Source organism: Xenopus tropicalis, chromosome 4 (genome assembly GCF_000004195.4).
Source record: "Xenopus tropicalis strain Nigerian chromosome 4, UCB_Xtro_10.0, whole genome shotgun sequence".
NCBI lineage: Eukaryota > Metazoa > Chordata > Amphibia > Anura > Pipidae > Xenopus > Xenopus tropicalis.
In genome coordinates, this window is record NC_030680.2 from 12,431,315 (window position 1) to 12,456,509 (window position 25,195).

General features: G+C 43.6%; 2 protein-coding genes across 2 annotated transcripts; both read right to left on the bottom strand.

The window, feature by feature from the left end:
• Positions 1-338: 338 nt before the first annotated feature.
• On the bottom strand, positions 339-5,751 carry LOC101735039 (endogenous retrovirus group K member 6 Pol protein). Its single transcript, XM_031900469.1, has one exon. It carries the CDS (start codon positions 5,731-5,733, stop codon positions 2,296-2,298), a length of 3,438 nt encoding a protein of 1,145 aa, XP_031756329.1. The 5' UTR covers positions 5,734-5,751; the 3' UTR covers positions 339-2,295.
• Positions 4,628-7,392, bottom strand: LOC116410271. Its single transcript, XM_031900470.1, has one exon. The coding sequence runs from the start codon at positions 7,366-7,368 to the stop codon at positions 5,776-5,778; it is 1,593 nt and encodes a 530-aa protein (XP_031756330.1). The 5' UTR covers positions 7,369-7,392; the 3' UTR covers positions 4,628-5,775.
• Between the last annotated feature and the right edge of the window lie 17,803 nt (positions 7,393-25,195).

The following is a 25,195-nucleotide window of genomic DNA, read 5'->3' on the forward strand; positions in this document are numbered from 1 at the left end:
GGCACTGATTCCCACTGGGGCTGAGGGTGCTGGCACTTTCAGTGGGTATTAGGGGCACTGATTCCCACTGGGGCTGAGGGTGCTGGCACTGTCGGGGTATTAGGGGCACTGATTCCCCCCAGGGCTGAGGGTGCTGGCACTGTCAGGGGGTATTAGGGGCACGGATTCCCCCCAGGGCTGAGGATTTAGGGTGCTGGGTGCTGGCACTGTCAGGGGGTATTAGGGTGTAATAAAGGGGGTTAACCTTTATCAATATTATTTATATTAACAGGATCAATGATTAAACCTTCTGATGAAAAACTATTAAATGAGCAATAACTTACACACACACATAGTAATAGAATTTAAAACATTTACTTAGCTTCGTACGGTTTTGTGGTTACAAAGATAGCCAGTTCAGCATTAATCCAGCAAACTCGGGGAGCCCCTCAACCTTTGGTGCAAAACCTTCAGGTTCCCGATAACCATGCGATGATCCAATATCCTGGCACTCGTTCAGGAGTCCTAGGCGAAGCTTCTGACCCAAGGCAGAGGCCGTTCTTTTATGCCAAAAGTTCTTAGGAAAAACCCCCAAGCCCAACTATTGACTTGAACAATATTGTTTAACAAATGGTCAGCCATTGTGTCTGATCAGATACCAAACTTTATACCTCAAGTTCTTATTTAAATACATTGGACATTGTCTGCCTGCCGTCCGCTTGTTGTATTTGCTGGGTAAACAGTCTATAGTCATTGTTTATTGTTACATAATAAACGCAGGTATTGTTACCCAACAATATATGTACAAGGACACTGGACTCCCCTTATCTCTAGAATTGCTTGATTAAACTTACTAACTAAACCATATATATATATATATATACATACACATATTAAAGCATGTATAAATTGTAAATCATACAAATCATAGTAAAAGAAACCTACTGCACTACATTCCACCCTTTGATTTACAAAAATACTGATTGAGAAATATTTAATATATTATTCCAGTTTTGCGTATAGGTAATGATTCTATTGCAGATGTAGTATACTTACTGATACAGACACTGATTATTTTTATCACAAGAAAAATTCCTAGAATGAATATAATAAATGATGTTATATACATAAACAATTGTTGTCCCCATTGCCCCAACCAACTAAATAACCAACTACCAGTATTTTGGGCATGTAATTTGGCTACTGACTTTCGAGCTTCAGAGATGTCATCCTCTACTTCCAGACTTTTATCTGAGATATATGTGCAACATTCATCTCCAATCAGAGCACATACACCTCCCTTTGAAGCTAGGATATAATCTAGCGATGCTCTATTTTGCAGAACCACTAACCTCATTTGTCTGACTTCCTCGGTAAGACTAGTCAAGCCATCTAATGTGTTGTTTAAAGCATGTTCAATTATTCTAGACATTCTTCTCATCATTTGCACAGCTTTTGCTACTCCATAATGGGGTATTAAAATCATAACAAATCTGTTTTCTTCTGAAGTATCCCACTCTTCGGGTAATTCATTAACATGAGAAGAGGCAAAATGCCGTTTCCAATTTCTCACATGCCCTTTTGGGTTCTCAAATAATACTCTAAATTTTGGTGCTATATTTCCTATATAACAATTTCCTGCCCAATTATATGGTAGCCACTTATAAACATTATTCCCACAAATAAAGTACAACTGATTGGGCAATGGGGAACAAGTTGCTAGATATAACTGATATTGCCAGTATATTCCTACCCTGGTACTATTAGATGGTAAGATTTTACAGCATACCAGAGAGCTTGTACTTGATCTTTCGCAAATATGCGTATCATTTGTAGTAACTCTAAAATCAAATGAACATTGCTTAACATAAAACATATAAAACATTTCCCCTTTTCCTGTCACCATTACATGTGTGTTGTTAACTGTGTTGACAACATAGTCACATTGACTTTTTCCTAACCACACAGTCTCAGTGGTTTGATTTTTCTGGACACACAAAATCCCTGTTGATTTCCGGGTTAACTTCAACTGTTGCTCTTTTTCTGTACCTGCATATCTAGCAATAGCACATTGTTTTGTAGTCATATTGAAAAAAAAGTTCCACTCAGGGTCGGTTCTGTTTATCCAACTCATATTAAATGGCAGTCCATAAAGTGGAATTCCTTCTTCAGTCGCATGTGGGATTTTGCCACATATCCAACAGTTTGTTACATTAAATACTGCAGCAGTAGCTTTCAGCGTTTCATGATAAAAATTCCTTTCCGCAGTCACTTTCATCAGACATATCGCGAGCATCAGTAGACAAGGCAAACTCCTCATGGTAGTGGTAATAATCTGTGAAGAGGAACATAAACAGGCTTATCTTCAGCATCTATTAAAACTAATGCTGTTGACCCAGGACCCCAGGCCACAATTTCTCCTTTTCTACCTGTTTTTCTACCCCTGTCTGTTACACTTGGAGCTATCCATACCTTTGTTCCTAACTGTGTGGAATAAATATTTCCCTTCACTTGCAAACGTTTTGGTAAAATCACTATTTGTCCTATTTTTTGTCCTTTCTTAAACTGTGCCCGACCAAAAGGAACAATAGTGACACAATATTCCCCCAATTCATCTTTTCTAACGTCAACATCCCAGTCACACTGAGTGGTTAAATCAAAATCTGGGATGAATTGCAAGTCACATGTTGGATCTATGTCTAAAATTCCTGTTGGTACTGATATGGATGTAATTTGTAACATAGTATGTTCTTCTTCACCTCCTACAACTAAATCTTTGTGTATAAATACAGGAATAGACTGAGATAAAGGGACTGTTGAACCTTTTGTAGTAACTGTTACTACCCAATCTGAACTATTCTCCCCACTTTCTCCCAGCATTCTTTGAATAGGAGTGAAATGTCCAACTGATCTATTATTTAATAAATATACTGCCTCTTGTAACACCTTATCCCATCCCCGTAGTGTGTGAGTAGGTGTAAGTTTGCGCATTTGTTCCTTTAAGAGACCATTCATTCTCTCAATCAACGCTGCCCCTTGAGGATAATACGGAATGTGGAACACCCAGTATACACCATTATCCTCCGCCCATTGCTTTACGGTCTGTCCAGTAAAATGTGTGCCATTATCTGACTGTACTTCTTGAGGCATTCCATAATGTTGTATTAGCAGTTGCATCAATCTTAGAGTTGTTTTTTGATCTGCACTTTTTGTTGGAAATACTTGTACTAGTCCACTGTATGTGTCCACAGCAGTCGCACAATATTTTAAACCACCCCTTCCTCCAGGCAAGGGTCCAATATAATCCACTTGCCAGACTTGTCCTGGCTTTTGTCCTCGATGAATTTTTCCAGGCAATGGGGTCAAAGGTGGCCACTTCTTGGCTTCCTGACATACAGGACATTTAGCAATTATGTCCTTCACTTGGATTTGTGTTAGAGGTATTCCCCTCTGCTGTGCCCACTGCCAGGTACCTTGAACTCCTTTGTGCCCAGTTTGACTGTGGGCCCATTTGCCCAACACTTCCAAGGTAGTTTCCTCTTGTTGTGCAGTAGAGACTTGTGCCAGACCATCTACTATTTCATTGTTCAGATTTCCAGTGTGAGCATTAACATGGCCTACTTGTATACATCTCTTTTTTCCTTGACACCATAAGAAATCCCATACTTGAGGCCCGCCCCATAACTCTTTTCCATTTACTTGCCAGTTATCTTTTTTCCAAATACAAAGCCATGTTGTGAGACCTTTAAATACAGCCCAGCTATCTGTATAGATAATCAAGTCGCCTGAGGTCTCTTGGACAACCATATAAACAGCTTGTAGTTCAGCATATTGACTAGAACCTCCTTCTCCCGTCTGATGAATTATAGTCTCTGAACTAGGCTGAAAAGCTGCTGCAGTCCATATCCGCCCCTTGTAAGTCACTTTAGCTGAGCCATCTGTAAACCATGCTCGTAGTTTATCTTCTGCTGATAACTCTATCCATGGTGGGGCTTCCTTGAATAGTGACTCCTCTGCATGCAGTGGGGGCAATTGATTTACATTAGATTCAAAGTTAACAAAACCAGCAATTTGTTGCGATAGCTGACTAGGGTCTTGGGAAGATATTCCCCCTCTTTCACTCAGATACCATTTCCATTTCTGCAAAGTCTGTTTCTGGGCCACACCTGTGCGGGATTGTAGCCCTTCTTGTCTGACCCATCCAGCAATAGGTAAATCAGTCCTTACTGTCACAGATTGCTGCTTTGTAGTTGGCTCAACATGTTGTAAGGCAGTATAAGCAGCTAACAATTGCTTCTCTAATGGGCTGTATTTTTTCTGAGCAGTTGAAAATTGCTTAGACCAAAAACCCAAAGGTATTTTTCGATCCCTGGGATTAGGCCCTTTTTGCCACAGTCCCCAAGACATTCCATGGTCTGTTACTGCTACATCTAAGAAAAATGGCTTATCTGGATGTATAGGACCTAGTGAATGATGGGTTCTTACAGTTTCTTTGGCTGTGTCAAGTGCCAATTGCTGCTCAGACCCCCAGGTAAACTCAGTCTTTTTCCTAGTTATATTGTAGATAGGTCTGAGAATGAGGCCCAGGTGTGGAATAAAAGGCCTCCAAAATCCAAGCAGACCCAACAAACTCTGAGCTTCTTTCACATTTTTTGGTGGTTTAAGGGCAGCAATTGAATCCAACACAGGCTGTGGGATAGATTTGACTGGTCCAGCCCAGATCATTCCAAGAAATCTGACACTAGTTGCTGGTCCTTGGATTTTTTCTGGGTTTATAGCCCACCCTCTTTTCTGCATATATGTCACCACTGTTTGTAAGTCTTTTCTCACTTGTTCCTCTGAGCTGCCTGAGATCATAACATCATCAATGTAGTGATAAAACTTACAGTCCATGTTAGGCAGCATGGCCAGATCCCTAGCCACCAATCCATGACATAATGTGGGAGAATGCATGTACCCCTGTGGTACTACAGTTAATGTGTATTGTTTTCCCTCCCAGGTGAATGCAAACTGATCTTGAGATTCCTCAGCAATAGGAATGGAAAAGAAAGCATTTGCTAAATCCAATACTGCATGCCAATCTCCAGCAGTTTGTGCAATGTCCTCCACAATAGATACTATATCTGGAACAGCAGCTGCAAGAGGTGGAGCTGCTTTGTTTAACCCACGATAGTCCACAGTCATTCTCCAGCTTCCATCCTTTTTCTTTACTGGAGCATTAAATGGACTTACTGCTGGCCGAAATACTCCAACCTCTAGCAAAGCTTGAATTGTTTCAGTAATTTCTTTGTGGCCTCCGGGTATGCGATACTGCTTGAGATTGACAGGGTGCTTGGGCGGAGGGATGTACACTGGTGTCCACTTGGCATGTCCCCTTAAAATTGGTTTAACTGCAGAAACAGAAAAAGAACGAACTGAGGTACCAAATACATACATGCCTGCATCAGTATGGATAGTCTGGCCCCTTAAAATATCCATTCCTAGTATGTTATCAGGTAGCTCAGATATTAACACACGTGCTTTAAAAATGGGACCCTTTCCAATCTGTAATCTGCAGTGAACCTTGTGAGCCAGTGTATGTTGACCTCCCAATCCCTCTATAGCTACTATTCCTGCACTCTGTCGTTTTTGATTTCCATGAAACAAAGTTACTTCAGCCCCTGTATCTAGAAGTGCAGTAACCGTTTGTGGTTTTGACTGTCCCTGCCAATATATTGCCACTGATATATATGGGCGTTGATCCCCTGGTTTCATTGTGTTAATTTTTACCAGTGGCACAGAGGATCTGCCATCCTGTCAATCTATAGGACTGGGCACCTCCCAACTCCTCTCCTTATGTCTTGCCAATTCCTCAGCCACTTCCCTGTATGGGTTAAATTTCCCTTTATTAGGAGGAGCTGAAGGAGTAACAGGGACATCCTCTATATCACTGGTTGCCACCTTTTTTGGTTGGGTTGATTTCAGCCTCCCCTTGTGTTTTAGTTGTTTCCAGAGTTTCAACAAATCAACTGTGGGCATACCATCAATTTCAGGCTTTGGTACTCCACTTTGAAGTAAATCAAAAAACAACTGTCTCCGACTAATTTTTAATCTTTCTGTACCCCTTTCTGCAATTACACGGTGTCTAGATACTTTTTCCCCTATACGTTCTAACTCTCCCAACTGTCCCAGCAATGTTGCAGCTTCATGTATTACACCCTGCTTGGCATCTAAAGCACTTAACATTGTGAACAATGGAGCTTTCAAATGGGTGGGAGATCCTGCTAGCAGCTTATTTTTCATGTGTGCAGTGAAGGGAGCCATGTCTGGTCCTGACCATGTCTCTTTTACAGTAGGTTTATTTGGGGGTGCTGAAGCTAATGGATCAGCAATCAAACCACTCACACATCCATACTCCCTTAACCTCTGTATCCCCTCCCCTATAGTATGCCATGAGGTAGAATCCATCATTTCAGTGGGGGTATCATATACTTGTAGGACTGAATCCCTGATCAAATGTAACAGGGAAAAAGCCACAGTAGTATCACGGGCTCTCCTGAGATAAAGCCGTACCCTTGGGTCTTTTGCAATACTCCCCAGTCCTATTGCCTCCCTGCTAGTGAGCATGATACCATCCCCACCCAAATCCCACACTCTCAAAACCCATTCTAGAATAGTTTCACCACCTTTCTGGGCAAATTTCTGACCCAATTCTGTTAATTCTCCTGCAGTATATGACCGAGTTTCCTCTGTATATTGCTGTTCTGCTGCTTCTGCACTTCCTCTATAATCCTGATCTCTATTATCAGTGCCTGCTCTTTGTGTGACTTCTCTCCTTTGTTTGGTAGTTACAATTGGTCTTAATTCTTCTTCTTCTATATCATCTCCTATCTCAATCTCTTCATCTGAGTCTGCGCTTGACAATTGGGCTAACTCCCCCCAGTCTCCTTTATTTACAAGAGCCCTTACTTTAACTTTTGCACCATTTCCTGGTGATTTCCTCCCTTTCTTTCTGTGCTGTTTATTTACTGTTTTTACTACATAATTTGAAAACTCTGTTTGCATCTCCTCACGATACTTTTCTGAGGAGCGAAAACATTCTCTTAACACAACCAGTTGATCTTTAACTGCCTGCAGTTCAAGCTCAACTGACTCCCTTTTGATTGTCTCCTCCATGAGCGCCTGAAAACACAACCAACCCACTTGTGCTGCAGCTTTCTGCTCTTTTTTGGAATACCGAGACAAATCCAAATTCAGCAACTGGTGACCGGGGTTCGTCACTTGAAAAGGTTGCTGATACTTAACCAACTCACGAGCAACGTGGGTCCAGGGTCCGGAACTAGCCCACGTGGGAAGGGTGCTCGTTTGATCATCTACCCCTCTAACCTTGTTTTTTAACCAGCAGAACATTATTGCTATCTGTTAAACAGTATGTATGCCCTGCACAAGCCACTACAATACTGCTTCTACACTACCATACAAACTAAAACATAAATTCTACAATTCCTGCACAAGCTATTGCAGCATTTAACAGCACCAAAAGGGTTAATCCTGCCGACTACGCCAAATGTAATAAAGGGGGTTAACCTTTATCAATATTATTTATATTAACAGGATCAATGATTAAACCTTCTGATGAAAAACTATTAAATGAGCAATAACTTACACACACACATAGTAATAGAATTTAAAACATTTATTTAGCTTCGTACGGTTTTGTGGTTACAAAGATAGCCAGTTCAGCATTAATCCAGCAAACTCGGGGAGCCCCTCAACCTTTGGTGCAAAACCTTCAGGTTCCCGATAACCATGCGATGATCCAATATCCTGGCACTCGTTCAGGAGTCCTAGGCGAAGCTTCTGACCCAAGGCAGAGGCCGTTCTTTTATGCCAAAAGTTCTTAGGAAAAACCCCCAAGCCCAACTATTGACTTGAACAATATTGTTTAACAAATGGTCAGCCATTGTGTCTGATCAGATACCAAACTTTATACCTCAAGTTCTTATTTAAATACATTGGACATTGTCTGCCTGCCGTCCGCTTGTTGTATTTGCTGGGTAAACAGTCTATAGTCATTGTTTATTGTTACATAATAAACGCAGGTATTGTTACCCAACAATATATGTACAAGGACACTGGACTCCCCTTATCTCTAGAATTGCTTGATTAAACTTACTAACTAAACCATATATATATATATATATACATACACATATTAAAGCATGTATAAATTGTAAATCATACAAATCATAGTAAAAGAAACCTACTGCACTACATAGGGGTACTGATTCCCACTGGGGCTGAGGGTGCTGGCTCTGTCAGGGGGTATTACAGGGGCACTGATTCCCACTGGGGCTGAGGGTGCTGGCACTGTCAGTGGGTATTACAGGGGCACTGATTCCCCTCAGGGCTGAGGGTGCTGGCACTGTCAGGGGGTATCTGGGGCACTGATTCTCACTGGGGCTGAGGGTGCTGGTACTGTCAGGGGGTATTACAGGGGCACTGATTCCCCCCAGGGCTGAGGGTGCTGGGTGCTGGCACTGCCAGAGGGTATTAGGGGCACTGATTCCCACCGGGGCTGAGCTAGATAGACACGTGAGATGATACAGATAGATGATATATATGATAGCTAGGTAGATAGATAAAGCACTTAGATTGATAGATAGATGGATGATAGATAGATAGATAGAGCACTTCGATAGATATTTGATTGATAGAGCACTTAGATTGATATATGGATAGATAAACGATAGATAGATGATAGATACAGGGGCGGGCCAAGTTTTTGGGTTAGGCAGGACACTGGCCCAGTTGCTGGTTCCGCCCGGGTACTGATGGCTTTCAGCTTCTGTACAAACTCATTCTGTGTCGGAAGCTCAAATTCATTTTTACTTTCACTCCCTTCTTGCTGCGCCGGAGTTCTGTAAATGACAGGGACAAAGGGCGTTCTGCAGCTGGAACTGTGTGTATCTGTTTGGCTGCACTGATTCCTGGGGGTAGGAGCTGCCATGATGCTTCCCCTGCCAAGGCACGCCAGAGGGGCCCCCGCCATAGGCTGCAGTTCAACTGTGCCCAGACTCTCATAGCATGGGGCTAAGTGGTTTGGGCAGAAAAGTACATTTTCCCTAGAGAAAGCTCTTGGTTTCCCAGGTTATTTTGGACTACAGCTCCCAGCAGCCTCCAAAATATTATTAAACGGTGAAGCATTCTGGGAGCTTTAGTCACGCAACAACGGAAAAGGGTTCTAAAAGTGACGCAGCTCAAAGAAGCCTTTCCTCCAATGAGAATCCTGCCTGCTTTGTGTACACCCCTCTTTAAATATATGAGCATTGCTGGAGCTTTAAAGGGGTTGTTCAACTTTGCATTAACTTTTAGTATGATGTAAAGAGTAATATTCTAAGACAGTTTGCAATTGGTCTTCATTTTTTATTTGTAGTTTTTTTTAGTTATTTCATTTTCAGTTCAGAAGCAGCAGTCTGGAGTTTCAGTAGTTTTATGGTTGCTAGGGTCCAACTTACCTTAGCAACCAGGGAGTAGTTTGGATGAGAGATCGTAATATATAAAAGAGAGGGCTATTTGTAGTTTTTTTAGTTATTTCATTTTCTGTTCTGGAACTCTCCGGTCTGGAGTTTCAGCAGTTTTTTTAGTTGCTAGGGTCCAACTTACCTTAGCAACCAGGGAGTAGTTTGGATGAAAGACCATAATATATAAAAGAGAGGGCTATTTGTAGTTTTTTAGTTATTTCATTTTCTGTTCTGGAACTCTCCGGTCTGGAGTTTCAGCTGTTCTTTGGTTGCTAGGGTCCAAGTTACCTTAGCAACCAGGGAGTAGTTTGGATGAGAGATCGTAATATATAAAAGAGAGGGCTATTTGTAGTTTTTTAGTTATTTCATTTTCTGTTCAGGAACTCTCCGGTCTGGAGTTTCAGCAGTTTTTTAGTTGCTAGGGTCCAACTTACCTTAGCAACCAGGGAGTAGTTTGGATGAGAGATCGTAATATATAAAAGAGAGGGCTATTTGTAGTTTTTTAGTTATTTCATTTTCTGTTCAGGAACTCTCCGGTCTGGAGTTTCAGCAGTTTTTTAGTTGCTAGGGTCCAACTTACCTTAGCAACCAGGGAGTAGTTTGGATGAGAGATCGTAATATATAAAAGAGAGGGCTATTTGTAGTTTTTTAGTTATTTCATTTTCTGTTCTGGAACTCTCCGGTCTGGAGTTTCAGCTGTTCTTTGGTTGCTAGGGTCCAAGTTACCTTAGCAACCAGGGAGTAGTTTGGATGAAAGACCATAATATATAAAAGAGAGGGCTATTTGTAGTTATTTAATTTTCAGTTCAGGAGCTCTCCAGTCTGGAGTTTCAGCAGTTTTTTGGTTGCTAGAGTCCAAGTTACCTTAGCAACCAGGGAGTGGTTTGGATGAGAGACAGTTATATATATAAAAGAAAGAGCCTGGATAAAAAAGAAAGTTACAAAAGGTAACAATAAAACTGGAGCCTCGCAGAGCAATAGTTTCTGGCTGCCGGGGTCACTGACCCCCATTTAAAAACTGCAAACAGAAGAAGAAGGCAAATAATTCAAAACTATAAGAAATAAATAATGAAGACCAATTGAAAATGTGCTTAGAACAGGTCACTCTATAACATACTAGTTAGCTTAAAAGTGGACCTACCCCTTTAATAGCCAACAGGCAAGTATCACACAGTAGAATGCATGAGCTCCCCAAATTCTTGGGGCTGATATAAAACCTACAATCACCTGTATGTCCTGTACCTGTTTAATCAAACAAGTGAAACCTGTAGGCGCGGGGCTCGCACTCCGGCAGGGCAGTATTAATTACCTGATCAGCTTAGTCCTTGTATCAACTTGCCCTTTAATCTGTAAATGTGGCTAATTGCGCTGCACTCACTGATGCCGGCTTTGGATACCTGTTGCCATAATACAAGTACAAGCCATTCATGAATAATCCCTTTTCGGTTTCGGGGGGCTGCGGGGTGCGCTCGGCCAATAAGCTTATTTACTAACAAACGAGTGACGTCACTCGCTCCCCCTTCCAGGAATTTCAGGTTTGGGCTCTGTAAGCCTATGCGTTATGTGATTGGCTTATGGTGCACAGCAATGCTAGGGTTAACTAATCTCTGTGTGCCCGGTGACCTATTTTTCGGCATTTGCCATTGGCTCATTTATTTCCAATAGACCCCCTGACTGCTGTTCTGTGAGAGACACTGCCTGGTGGGGAACTGATTTAAAGGCACAGTTTCACTCTGTACCCATAATGCACCTTCCCCTGAGGGGTCTGGTGTAGCCGGGGTTATGTCTCACAGCAGCCATAGCCACCAGCACTTGGAAGGTTAATACTGCAACCACTGCTAAAGGTAGAATCACAGTTAAGGTAAGTACAGGTAATGCACAGGTAAGTACTAAAGGTAGAATCATAGCGGCCACTGTACAGGTAAGTACTAAAGGTAGAATCATAGCGGCCACTGTACAGGTAAGTACTAAAGGTAGAATCATAGTGGCCACTGTACAGGTAAGTACTAAAGGTAGAATCATAGCGGCCACTGTACAGGTAAGTACTAAAGGTAGAATCATAGTGGCCACTGTACAGGTAAGTACTAAAGGTAGAATCATAGCGGCCACTGTACAGGTAAGTACTAAAGGTAGAATCATAGTGGCCACTGTACAGGTAAGTACTAAAGGTAGAATCATATGGCCACTGTACAGGTAAGTACTAAAGGTAGAATCATAGTGGCCACTGTACAGGTAAGTACTAAAGGTAGAATCATAGCGGCCACTGTACAGGTAAGTACTAAAGGTAGAATCATAGTGGCCACTGTACAGGTAAGTACTAAAGGTAGAATCATATGGCCACTGTACAGGTAAGTACTAAAGGTAGAATCATAGCGGCCACTGTACAGGTAAGTACTAAAGGTAGAATCATATGGCCACTGTACAGGTAAGTACTAAAGGTAGAATCATAGTGGCCACTGTACAGGTAAGTACTAAATGTAGAATCATAGCGGCCACTGTACAGGTAAGTACTAAAGGTAGAATCATATGGCCACTGTACAGGTAAGTACTAAAAGTAGAATCATAGCGGCCACTGTACAGGTAAGTACTAAAGGTAGAATCATATGGCCACTGTACAGGTAAGTACTAAAGGTAGAATCATATGGCCACTGTACAGGTAAGTACTAAAGGTAGAATCATAGCGGCCACTGTACAGGTAAGTACTAAAGGTAGAATCATATGGCCACTGTACAGGTAAGTACTACAAGTAGAATCATAGCGGCCACTGTACAGGTAAGTACTAAAGGTAGAATCATAGGGGCCACTGTACAGGTAAGTACTAAAGGTAGAATCATAGCGGCCACTGTACAGGTAAGTACTAAAGGTAGAATCATATGGCCACTGTACAGGTAAGTACTAAAGGTAGAATCATATGGCCACTGTACAGGTAAGTACTAAAGGTAGAATCATATGGCCACTGTACAGGTAAGTACTAAAGGTAGAATCATATGGCCACTGTACAGGTAAGTACTAAAGGTAGAATCATAGCGACCACTGTACAGGTAAGTACTAAAGGTAGAATCATATGGCCACTGTACAGGTAAGTACTAAAAGTAGAATCATAGCGGCCACTGTACAGGTAAGTACTAAAGGTAGAATCATATGGCCACTGTACAGGTAAGTACTAAAGGTAGAATCATAGTGGCCACTTTACAGGTAAGTACTAAAGGTAGAATCATATGGCCACTGTACAGGGAAGTACTAAAAGTAGAATCATAGCGGCCACTGTACAGGTAAGTACTAAAGGTAGAATCATATGGCCACTGTACAGGGAAGTACTAAAAGTAGAATCATAGCGGCCACTGTACAGGTAAGTACTAAAGGTAGAATCATATGGCCACTGTACAGGTAAGTACTAAAGGTAGAATCATATGGCCACTGTACAGGGAAGTACTAAAAGTAGAATCATAGCGGCCACTGTACAGGTAAGTACTAAAGGTAGAATCATATGGCCACTGTACAGGTAAGTACTAAAGGTAGAATCATAGTGGCCACTTTACAGGTAAGTACTAAAGGTAGAATCATATGGCCACTGTACAGGGAAGTACTAAAAGTAGAATCATAGCGGCCACTGTACAGGTAAGTACTAAAGGTAGAATCATATGGCCACTGTACAGGGAAGTACTAAAAGTAGAATCATAGCGGCCACTGTACAGGTAAGTACTAAAGGTAGAATCATATGGCCACTGTACAGGTAAGTACTAAAGGTAGAATCATAGTGGCCACTGTACATCTAAGTACTAAAGGTAGAATCATATGGCCACTGTACATCTAAGTACTAAAGGTAGAATCATAGTGGCCACTGTACAGGTAAGTACTAAAGGTAGAATCATATGGCCACTGTACATCTAAGTACTAAAGGTAGAATCATAGTGGCCACTGTACAGGTAAGTACTAAAGGTAGAATCATATGGCCACTGTACATCTAAGTACTAAAGGTAGAATCATAGTGGCCACTGTACAGGTAAGTACTAAAGGTAGAATCATATGGCCACTGTACAGGTAAGTACTAAAGGTAGAATCATATGGCCACTGTACATCTAAGTACTAAAGGTAGAATCATAGTGGCCACTGTACAGGTAAGTACTAAAGGTAGAATCATATGGCCACTGTACATCTAAGTACTAAAGGTAGAATCATAGTGGCCACTGTACAGGTAAGTACTAAAGGTAGAATCATATGGCCACTGTACAGGTAAGTACTAAAAGTAGAATCATAGCGGCCACTGTACAGGTAAGTACTAAAGGTAGAATCATAGTGGCCACTGTACAGGTAAGTACTAAAGGTAGAATCATAGTGGTCACTGTACAGGTAAGTACTAAAGGTAGAATCATATGGCCACTGTACAGGTAAGTACTAAAGGTAGAATCATATGGCCACTGTACAGGTAAGTACTAAAGGTAGAATCATATGGCCACTGTACAGGTAAGTACTAAAGGTAGAATCACATGGCCACTGTACAGGTAAGTACTAAAGGTAGAATCATATGGCCACTGTACAGGTAAGTACTAAAGGTAGAATCATAGCGACCACTGTACAGGTAAGTACTAAAGGTAGAATCATATGGCCACTGTACAGGTAAGTACTAAAGGTAGAATCATATGGCCACTGTACAGGTAAGTACTAAAGGTAGAATCATAGTGGCCACTGTACAGGTAAGTACTAAAGGTAGAATCATATGGCCACTGTACAGGTAAGTACTAAAAGTAGAATCATAGCGGCCACTGTACAGGTAAGTACTAAAGGTAGAATCATAGTGGCCACTGTACAGGTAAGTACTAAAGGTAGAATCATATGGCCACTGTACAGGTAAGTACTAAAGGTAGAATCATATGGCCACTGTACAGGTAAGTACTAAAGGTAGAATCATAGCGGCCACTGTACAGGTAAGTACTAAAGGTAGAATCATATGGCCACTGTACAGGTAAGTACTACAAGTAGAATCATAGCGGCCACTGTACAGGTAAGTACTAAAGGTAGAATCATATGGCCACTGTACATCTAAGTACTAAAGGTAGAATCATATGGCCACTGTACAGGTAAGTACTAAAGGTAGAATCATATGGCCACTGTACATCTAAGTACTAAAGGTAGAATCATATGGCCACTGTACATCTAAGTACTAAAGGTAGAATCATATGGCCACTGTACATCTAAGTACTAAAGGTAGAATCATATGGCCACTGTACAGGTAAGTACTACAAGTAGAATCATAGCGGCCACTGTACAGGTAAGTACTAAAGGTAGAATCATATGGCCACTGTACATCTAAGTACTAAAGGTAGAATCATATGGCCACTGTACATCTAAGTACTAAAGGTAGAATCATATGGCCACTGTACATCTAAGTACTAAAGGTAGAATCATATGGCCACTGTACAGGTAAGTACTACAAGTAGAATCATAGCGGCCACTGTACAGGTAAGTACTAAAGGTAGAATCATATGGCCACTGTACAGGTAAGTACTAAAGGTAGAATCATATGGCCACTGTACATCTAAGTACTAAAGGTAGAATCATAGTGGCCACTGTACAGGTAAGTACTAAAGGTAGAATCATATGGCCACTGTACAGGTAAGTACTAAAAGTAGAATCATAGCGGCCACTGTACAGGTAAGTACTAAAGGTAGAATCATAGTGGCCACTGTACAGGTAAGTACTAAAGGTAGAATCATAGTGGTCACTGTACAGGTAAGTACTAAAGGTAGAATCATATGGCCACTGTACAGGTAAGTACTAAAGGTAGAATCATATGGCCACTGTACAGGTAAGTACTAAAGGTAGAATCATATGGCCACTGTACAGGTAAGTACTAAAGGTAGAATCACATGGCCACTGTACAGGTAAGTACTAAAGGTAGAATCATATGGCCACTGTACAGGTAAGTACTAAAGGTAGAATCATAGCGACCACTGTACAGGTAAGTACTAAAGGTAGAATCATATGGCCACTGTACAGGTAAGTACTAAAGGTAGAATCATATGGCCACTGTACAGGTAAGTACTAAAGGTAGAATCATAGTGGCCACTGTACAGGTAAGTACTAAAGGTAGAATCATATGGCCACTGTACAGGTAAGTACTAAAAGTAGAATCATAGCGGCCACTGTACAGGTAAGTACTAAAGGTAGAATCATAGTGGCCACTGTACAGGTAAGTACTAAAGGTAGAATCATATGGCCACTGTACAGGTAAGTACTAAAGGTAGAATCATATGGCCACTGTACAGGTAAGTACTAAAGGTAGAATCATAGCGGCCACTGTACAGGTAAGTACTAAAGGTAGAATCATATGGCCACTGTACAGGTAAGTACTACAAGTAGAATCATAGCGGCCACTGTACAGGTAAGTACTAAAGGTAGAATCATAGGGGCCACTGTACAGGTAAGTACTAAAGGTAGAATCATAGCGGCCACTGTACAGGTAAGTACTAAAGGTAGAATCATATGGCCCACTGTACAGGTAAGTACTAAAGGTAGAATCATATGGCCACTGTACAGGTAAGTACTAAAGGTAGAATCATATGGCCACTGTACAGGTAAGTACTAAGGTAGAATCATATGGCCACTGTACAGGTAAGTACTAAAGGTAGAATCATAGCGACCACTGTACAGGTAAGTACTAAAGGTAGAATCATATGACCACTGTACAGGTAAGTACTAAAAGTAGAATCATAGCGGCCACTGTACAGGTAAGTACTAAAGGTAGAATCATAGGGGCCACTGTACAGGTAAGTACTAAAGGTAGAATCATAGCGGCCACTGTACAGGTAAGTACTAAAGGTAGAATCATATGGCCACTGTACAGGTAAGTACTAAAGGTAGAATCATATGGCCACTGTACAGGTAAGTACTAAAGGTAGAATCATATGGCCACTGTACAGGTAAGTACTAAAGGTAGAATCATATGGCCACTGTACAGGTAAGTACTAAAGGTAGAATCATAGCGACCACTGTACAGGTAAGTACTAAAGGTAGAATCATATGGCCACTGTACAGGTAAGTACTAAAAGTAGAATCATAGCGGCCACTGTACAGGTAAGTACTAAAGGTAGAATCATATGGCCACTGTACAGGTAAGTACTAAAGGTAGAATCATATGGCCACTGTACAGGTAAGTACTAAAGGTAGAATCATAGTGGCCACTTTACAGGTAAGTACTAAAGGTAGAATCATATGGCCACTGTACAGGTAAGTACTAAAAGTAGAATCATAGCGGCCACTGTACAGGTAAGTACTAAAGGTAGAATCATATGGCCACTGTACAGGTAAGTACTAAAGGTAGAATCATATGGCCACTGTACATCTAAGTACTAAAGGTAGAATCATATGGCCACTGTACAGGTAAGTACTAAAGGTAGAATCATATGGCCACTGTACAGGTAAGTACTAAAGGTAGAATCATAGTGGCCACTTTACAGGTAAGTACTAAAGGTAGAATCATATGGCCACTGTACAGGTAAGTACTAAAAGTAGAATCATAGCGGCCACTGTACAGGTAAGTACTAAAGGTAGAATCATATGGCCACTGTACAGGTAAGTACTAAAGGTAGAATCATAGTGGCCACTTTACAGGTAAGTACTAAAGGTAGAATCATATGGCCACTGTACAGGTAAGTACTAAAAGTAGAATCATAGCTGCCACTGTACAGGTAAGTACTAAAGGTAGAATCATATGGCCACTGTACAGGTAAGTACTAAAGGTAGAATCATATGGCCACTGTACATCTAAGTACTAAAGGTAGAATCATATGGCCACTGTACAGGTAAGTACTAAAGGTAGAATCATATGGCCACTGTACAGGTAAGTACTAAAGGTAGAATCATAATGGCCACTTTACAGGTAAGTACTAAAGGTAGAATCATATGGCCACTGTACAGGTAAGTACTAAAAGTAGAATCATAGCGGCCACTGTACAGGTAAGTACTAAAGGTAGAATCATAGCGGCCACTGTACAGGTAAGTACTAAAAGTAGAATCATAGCGGCCACTGTACAGGTAAGTACTAAAGGTAGAATCATAGTGGCCACTGTACAGGTAAGTACTAAAGGTAGAATCATATGGCCACTGTACAGGTAAGTACTAAAGGTAGAATCATAGCGGCCACTGTACAGGTAAGTACTAAAGGTAGAATCATATGGCCACTGTACAGGTAAGTACTACAAGTAGAATCATAGCGGCCACTGTACAGGTAAGTACTAAAGGTAGAATCATATGGCCACTGTACAGGTAAGTACTAAAGGTAGAATCATAGCAGCCACTGTACAGGTAAGTACTAAAGGTAGAATCATATGGCCACTGTACAGGTAAGTACTAAAGGTAGAATCATAGGGGCCACTGTACAGGTAAGTACTAAAGGTAGAATCATAGCGGCCACTGTACAGGTAAGTACTAAAGGTAGAATCATATGGCCACTGTACAGGTAAGTACTAAAGGTAGAATCATATGGCCACTGTACAGGTAAGTACTAAAGGTAGAATCATATGGCCACTGTACAGGTAAGTACTAAAGGTAGAATCATATGGCCACTGTACAGGTAAGTACTAAAGGTAGAATCATAGCGACCACTGTACAGGTAAGTACTAAAGGTAGAATCATATGGCCACTGTACAGGTAAGTACTAAAAGTAGAATCATAGCGGCCACTGTACAGGTAAGTACTAAAGGTAGAATCATAGCGACCACTGTACAGGTAAGTACTAAAGGTAGAATCACAGTGCTACCTGCCCAGGTAAGTAGTATCATCATGACAAGTGAACAGGTAAGTACTACAGCTAGAGTCACAGGGCTACCTGTGCAGGTAAGTACTACAGCTAAAGTCACAGGGTTACCTGTGCAGGTAAGTACTACAACTAGAGTCACAGGGTTACCTGTGCAGGTAAGTACTACAACTAGAGTCACAGGGCTACCTGTGCAGGTAAGTACTACAGCTAAAGTCACAGGGTTACCTGTGCAGGTAAGTACTACAGCTAAAGTCACAGGGTTACCTGTGCAGGTAAGTACTACAACTAGAGTCACAGGGTTACCTGTGCAGGTAAGTAATACAGCTAGAGTCACAGGGCTACCTGTGCAGGTAAGTACTACAGCTAGAGTCACAGGGCTACCTGTGCAGGTAAGTACTACAGCTAGAGTCACAGGGCTACCTGTGCAGGTAAGTACTAAAGGTAGAATCATAGCGGCCACTGTACAGGTAAGTACTAAAGGTAGAATCATATGGCCACTGTACAGGTAAGTACTAAAAGTAGAATCATAGCGGCCACTGTACAGGTAAGTACTAAAGGTAGAATCATATGGCCACTGTACAGGTAAGTACTAAAGGTAGAATCATATGGCCACTGTACAGGTAAGTACTAAAGGTAAATTCATATGGCCACTGTACAGGTAAGTACTAAAAGTAGAATCATAGCGGCCACTGTACAGGTAAGTACTAAAGGTAGAATCATAGCGGCCAATGTACAGGTAAGTACTAAAGGTAGAATCATATGGCCACTGTACAGGTAAGTACTAAAAGTAGAATCATAGCGGCCACTGTACAGGTAAGTACTAAAGGTAGAATCATATGGCCACTGTACAGGTAAGTACTAAAGGTAGAATCATAGTGGCCACTGTACAGTTAAGTACTAAAGGTAGAATCATATGGCCACTGTACAGGTAAGTACTAAAGGTAGAATCATATGGCCACTGTACAGGTAAGTACTAAAGGTAGAATCATAGCGGCCACTGTACAGGTAAGTACTAAAGGTAGAATCACAGTGCTACCTGCCCAGGTAAGTAGTATCATCATGACAAGTGAACAGGTAAGTACTACAGCTAGAGTCACAGGGCTACCTGTGCAGGTAAGTACTACAGCTAGAGTCACAGGGCTACCTGTGCAGGTAAGTACTACAGCTAGAGTCACAGGGCTACCTGTGCAGGTAAGTACTACAGCTAGAGTCACAGGGCTACCTGTGCAGGTAAGTACTACAGCTAAAGTCACAGGGCTACCTTTGCAGGTAAGTACTACAGCTAGAGTCACAGGGCTACCTGTGCAGGTAAGTACTACAGCTAGAGTCACAGGGCTACCTGTGCAGGTAAGTACTACAGCTAGAGTCACAGGGCTACCTGTGCAGGTAAGTACTACAGCTAGAGTCACAGGGCTACCTGTGCAGGTAAGTACTACAGCTAGAGTCACAGGGCTACCTGTGCAGGTAAGTACTACAGCTAAAGTCACAGGGCTACCTGTGCAGGTAAGTACTACAGCTAGAGTCACAGGGCTACTTGTGCAGGTAAGTACTACAGCTAGAGTCACAGGGTTACCTGTGCAGGTAAGTACTACAGCTAGAGTAACAGGGCTACCTGTGCAGGTAAGTACTACAGCTAGAGTCACAGGGCTACCTGTGCAGGTAAGTACTACAGCTAGAGTCACAGGGCTACCTGTGCAGGTAAGTACTACAGCTAGAGTCACAGGGCTAGCTGTGCAGGTAAGTACTACAGCTAGAGTCACAGGGCTACTTGTGCAGGTAAGTAGCTGTGACACCCGTTTGGGTGCAGTCACACTCACGGGTGATGTCACTAGGGAGCCCGGGTGCTGCTCTATATATGGTGCTGTGTATGTTTGGGTGCCTTAGTCGGGGTGGGAATGGTATTTCCCGGCTAATTACACAACGAAAGCCAAATATGGGGCTAATTAGTGCCGCATTGTGCAACATAGCTCAGTACCACGGGGAATAGGGGGTGCACCTACTGATGCCAGGAATAGGGGGTGCACCTACTGATGCCAGGAATAGGGGGTGCACCTACTGATGCCAGGAATAGGGGGTGCACCTACTGATGACAGGAATAGGGGGTGCACCTACTGATGCCAGGAATAGGGGGTGCACCTACTGATGACAGGAATAGGGGGTGCACCTACTGATGCCAGGAATAGGGGGTGCACCTACTGATGACAGGAATAGGGGGTGCACCTACTAATGACAGGAATAGGGGGTGCACCTACTCATGACAGGAATACGGGGTGCACCTACTGATGCCAGGAATAGGGGGTGCACCTACTGATGACAGGAATAGGGGGTGCACCTACTGATGACAGGAATAGGGGGTGCACCTACTGATGCCAGGAATAGGGGGTGCACCTACTGATGACAGGAATAGGGGGTGCACCTACTGATGCCAGGAATAGGGGGTGCACCTACTGATGACAGGAATAGGGGGTGCACCTACTGATGCCAGGAATAGGGGGTGCACCTACTGATGACAGGAATAGGGGGTGCACCTACTGATGACAGGAATAGGGGGTGCACCTACTGATGCCAGGAATAGGGGGTGCACCTACTGATGACAGGAATAGGGGGTGCACCTACTGATGCCAGGAATAGGGGGTGCACCTACTGATGCCAGGAATAGGGGGTGCACCTACTGATGCCAGGAATAGGGGGTGCACCTACTGATGACAGGAATAGGGGGTGCACCTACTGATGACAGGAATAGGGGGTGCACCTACTGATGACAGGAATAGGGGGTGCACCTACTGATGCCAGGAATAGGGGGTGCACCTACTGATGACAGGAATAGGGGGTGCACCTACTAATGACAGGAATAGGGGGTGCACCTACTCATGACAGGAATACGGGGTGCACCTACTAATGACAGGAATAGGGGGTGCACCTACTGATGACAGGAATAGGGGGTGCACCCTACTGATGACAGGAATAGGGGGTGCACCTACTGATGACAGGAATAGGGGGTGCACCCTACTAATGACAGAAATAGGGGGTGCACCTACTGATGACAGGAATAGGGGTTGCACCCTACTGATGACAGGAATAGGGGGTGCACCCTACTAATGACAGAAATAGGGGGTGCACCTACTGATGACAGGAATAGGGGTTGCACCCTACTGATGACAGGAATAGGGGGTGCACCCTACTAATATCAGAAATAGGGGGCGCACCCTACTGATGACAGGAATAGGGAGTGCACCCTTCTAATGACAGGAATAGGGAGTGCACCCTACTAATGACAGGAATAGGGAGTGCACCCTAATAATGACAGAAATAGGGGGCGCACCCTACTGATGACAGGAATAGGGGGTGCTGCTACTAATGACAGGAATAGGGGGTGCACCCTACTAATGACAGAAATAGGGGATGCACCCTACTGATGACAGGAATACAGGGTGCACCCTACTAATGACAGGAATAGGGGGTGCTGCTACTAATGACAGGAATAGGGGGTGCTGCTACTAATGACAGGAATAGGGGGTGCACCCTACTAATGACAGAAAGAGGGGATGCACCCTGCTGATGACAGGAATAGGGGGTGCACCCTACTAATGACAGAAATAGGGGGTGCACCCTACCGATGACAGGAATACGGGGTGCACCCTACTAATGACAGAAATAGGGGGTGCACCCTACTGATGACAGGAATAGGGAGTGCACCCTACTAATGAGAGGAATACGGGGTGCACCCTACTGACAGAAATAGGGGGTGCACCCTACTAATGACAGGAATACGGGGTGCACCCTACTAATGACAGAAATAGGGGGTGCACCCTACTGATGACAGGAATAGGGAGTGCACCCTACTAATGACAGGAATACGGGGTGCACCCTACTAATGACAGGAATAGGGAGTGCACCCTACTAATGACAGAAATTGGGAGTGCACCCTACTAATGACAGGAATAGGGGGTGCTGCTACTAATGACAGGAATAGGGGGTGCACCCTACTGATGACAGGAATAGGGGGTGCACCCTACTAATGACAGAAATAGGGGGTGCACCCTACTGATGACAAGAATAGGGGGTGCACCCTACTGATGACATGAATAGGGGGTGCACCCTACTAATGACAGGAATAGGGGGTGCACCCTACTGATGACAGGAATAGGGGGTGCACCCTACTAATGACAGGAATAGGGGGTGCACCCTACTGATGACAGGAATAGGGGGCGCACCCTACTAATGACAGGAATAGGGAGCGCACCCTACTGATGACAGGAATAGGGGGTGCACCCTACTAATGACAGGAATACGGGGTGCACCCTACTAATGACAGAAATAGGGGGTGCACCCTACTAATGACAGGAATACGGGGTGCACCCTACTAATGACAGAAATAGGGGTGCACCCTACTAATGACAGGAATACGGGGTGCACCCTACTGATGACAGAAATAGGGGGTGCACCCTACTGATGACAGAAATAGGGGGTGCACCCTACTGATGACAGGAATAGGGAGTGCACCCTACTAATGACAGGAATAGGGGGTGCTGCTACTAATGACAGGAATAGGGGGTGCTGCTACTAATGACAGGAATAGGGAGTGCACCCTACTAATGACAGGAATAGGGGGTGCACCCTACTAATGACAGAAATAGGGGGTGCACCCTACTGATGACAGGAATAGGGGGTGCACCCTACTGATGACAGGAATAGGGGGTGCACCCTACTGATGACAGGAATAGGGGGTGCACCCTACTGATGACAGGAATAGGGGGTGCACCCTACTAATGACAGGAATAGGGGGTGCACCCTACTGATGACAGGAATAGGGGGCGCACCCTACTAATGACAGGAATAGGGAGCGCACCCTACTGATGACAGAAATAGGGGGTGCACCCTACTGATGAGAGGAATACGATGTGCACCCTACTGATGACAGGAATAGGGGGTGCACCCTACTAATGACAGGAATACGAGGTGCACCCTACTGACAGGAATACGGGGTGCACCCTACTGATGACAGGAATAGGGGGTGCTCCTGCTGATGCCAGGAAGACGGGGTGCTCCTGCTATAACAAATAAATAATGAAGACCAATTGCAAAGTTGCTAGGAATAGGCCATTCTATAACATAGTAACAGTTAACTTAAAGGTAAACCGCCCCTTGGCAATATCAGTTATGTTATTGGCCATGGGACTGGGGCACCAAGGAACCCACCCCCGGCCCATTATACACTAAGGCCCACTGACTTGCCGGTACCAACAGGACTCCATTGCCCTTTAAACTGGGCCGGCCTAAAGCTGGGCATAAGCCGCAAACTGGGATGATCTCTATTTGGCATCCAGGCAACCGACTGGATGATAATGGGGGCCAATGGAGCCCTGGTGGGGGAGGGGCACATTGGCGTTTGGCCAGGCACCATACATAGGCCAATAAGCTTCCGACTTTGTGCTTTGTTTCCTGCAACACAGCGGTATTCTTCCAATAAATGATATTTACTTTTATTCCTGAAAAATCCTTTATTTTGGGTTTACATTGCCTTTAGCTTTGCTCATAGCCTCAACAGTGAGGGTGATTCACTTTATTTGTTATACAGCTCTGCCACCCAGTGGCCAATGAGAGTATTGCAGCTGATTATTGATTCCTATACAAATACATTTTATAGACAGGGATGGGGGAAAATAGCTTTCTATCCCCTTCCCTCACCCCCTGTTATGTAGTGTGTGTATATAACACTATTTAGCCCCCCCAGCACTGCTTTCTGCACCTTAAACATAAAAATAGCCACAGCCGAATCCGCACAGGCGATTGGTTTATTGAGTTTAGTAGGTACAGTTCAGCAACCATTTGGGGTGGGGTAACTTTAGTAGGGGAACCCTTCACTTTATGTTGAATTTCCCCTTTAAACACAGGACGCTGTTATTATTTATGTTTGGGAATTAGGATCATAGGGGGTCAGTTCTGTATGGGAATTCTTGTTTGGGGGGCTGGGGGGGGGGCATGTAGGCAGCACCCCTACCCATCATTCAGACGGGCAAATTAGAGGCTGCTGGGGGTGCATAACGGAGCCTGGTACTTACTGTAAGGCAGATGTGCATACAGTTAAAGGAGAACTAAACCTAAAATGCTAGAAATGCTGTATTTTATATCCTGTACTTACTGTACCAGCCCAGAGGGGCAGCAGCCCTATAGCAGTAATGATCCCGGCCTTCACAGTTACCCCCGGCAGCCCCCCATATTGGATCTTGTTAGGCCGTCTTTTGTGTGTCAGTGGCACTGCACGTGCTCAGTGGGCTCTGGGCTCACTTACCATAAAAGTCACACCGGCCCGGGGTATGTTATTACCAGAGAGCTGCGCCACCATGGGTTTTCTTCTTGCCAATCATCCCCTTGCCCCACAAGTACCATACTGTGCATTTACCCCACCCAGGGCAGTTACATGGCGGCCCAGTAGTGCTGTAGAAGAAAGTACCCTCGGCACCAACCAAATATTTTAGCGTTTCCTTCCCCTGTATCAGCAGCCGGGGGGGTTGCAGCTTTGACATCCCAGATCCACAAAACAGCAACTGTCGCTGCCGGTGATGCAACTGTCGCTCTGTTCTGGGTCGGCTTCTGATTTAGGAAACGGGGGGGGGGGGGGGGGAATAATTAGCGGCGCCGGACTCACATGAGATGCCAATACCCCATTATCCCCCCTCGTTACCGGCGTTGGCAGCCGCCAGATCTCTCCTGTTGCACATTAATCACTTCCATAGAGAGAGAGTAATTAGCAGTCTAATTAGGGTCATCATGGGCTTCGACTGCGTGACTGCCCACAGCCAATGGGATGCGAGGGAACCATTATCTTTATTGGACTCACCCCCCCACTCTACCTACCTACCCACCCACCAACCTACCTACCCATAAACCTACCCACAACTTACCTACCTACCCACCCATCTACCAACCAATCTACCTACCCATAAACCTACCC

Bases quoted from the DNA above. Each gene is read 5' to 3' on its own strand.
- LOC101735039 (XM_031900469.1), bottom strand. From the start codon at position 5,733: ATGAAACCAGGGGATCAACGCCCATATATATCAGTGGCAATATATTGG.
- LOC116410271 (XM_031900470.1), bottom strand. From the start codon at position 7,368: ATGTTCTGCTGGTTAAAAAACAAGGTTAGAGGGGTAGATGATCAAACG.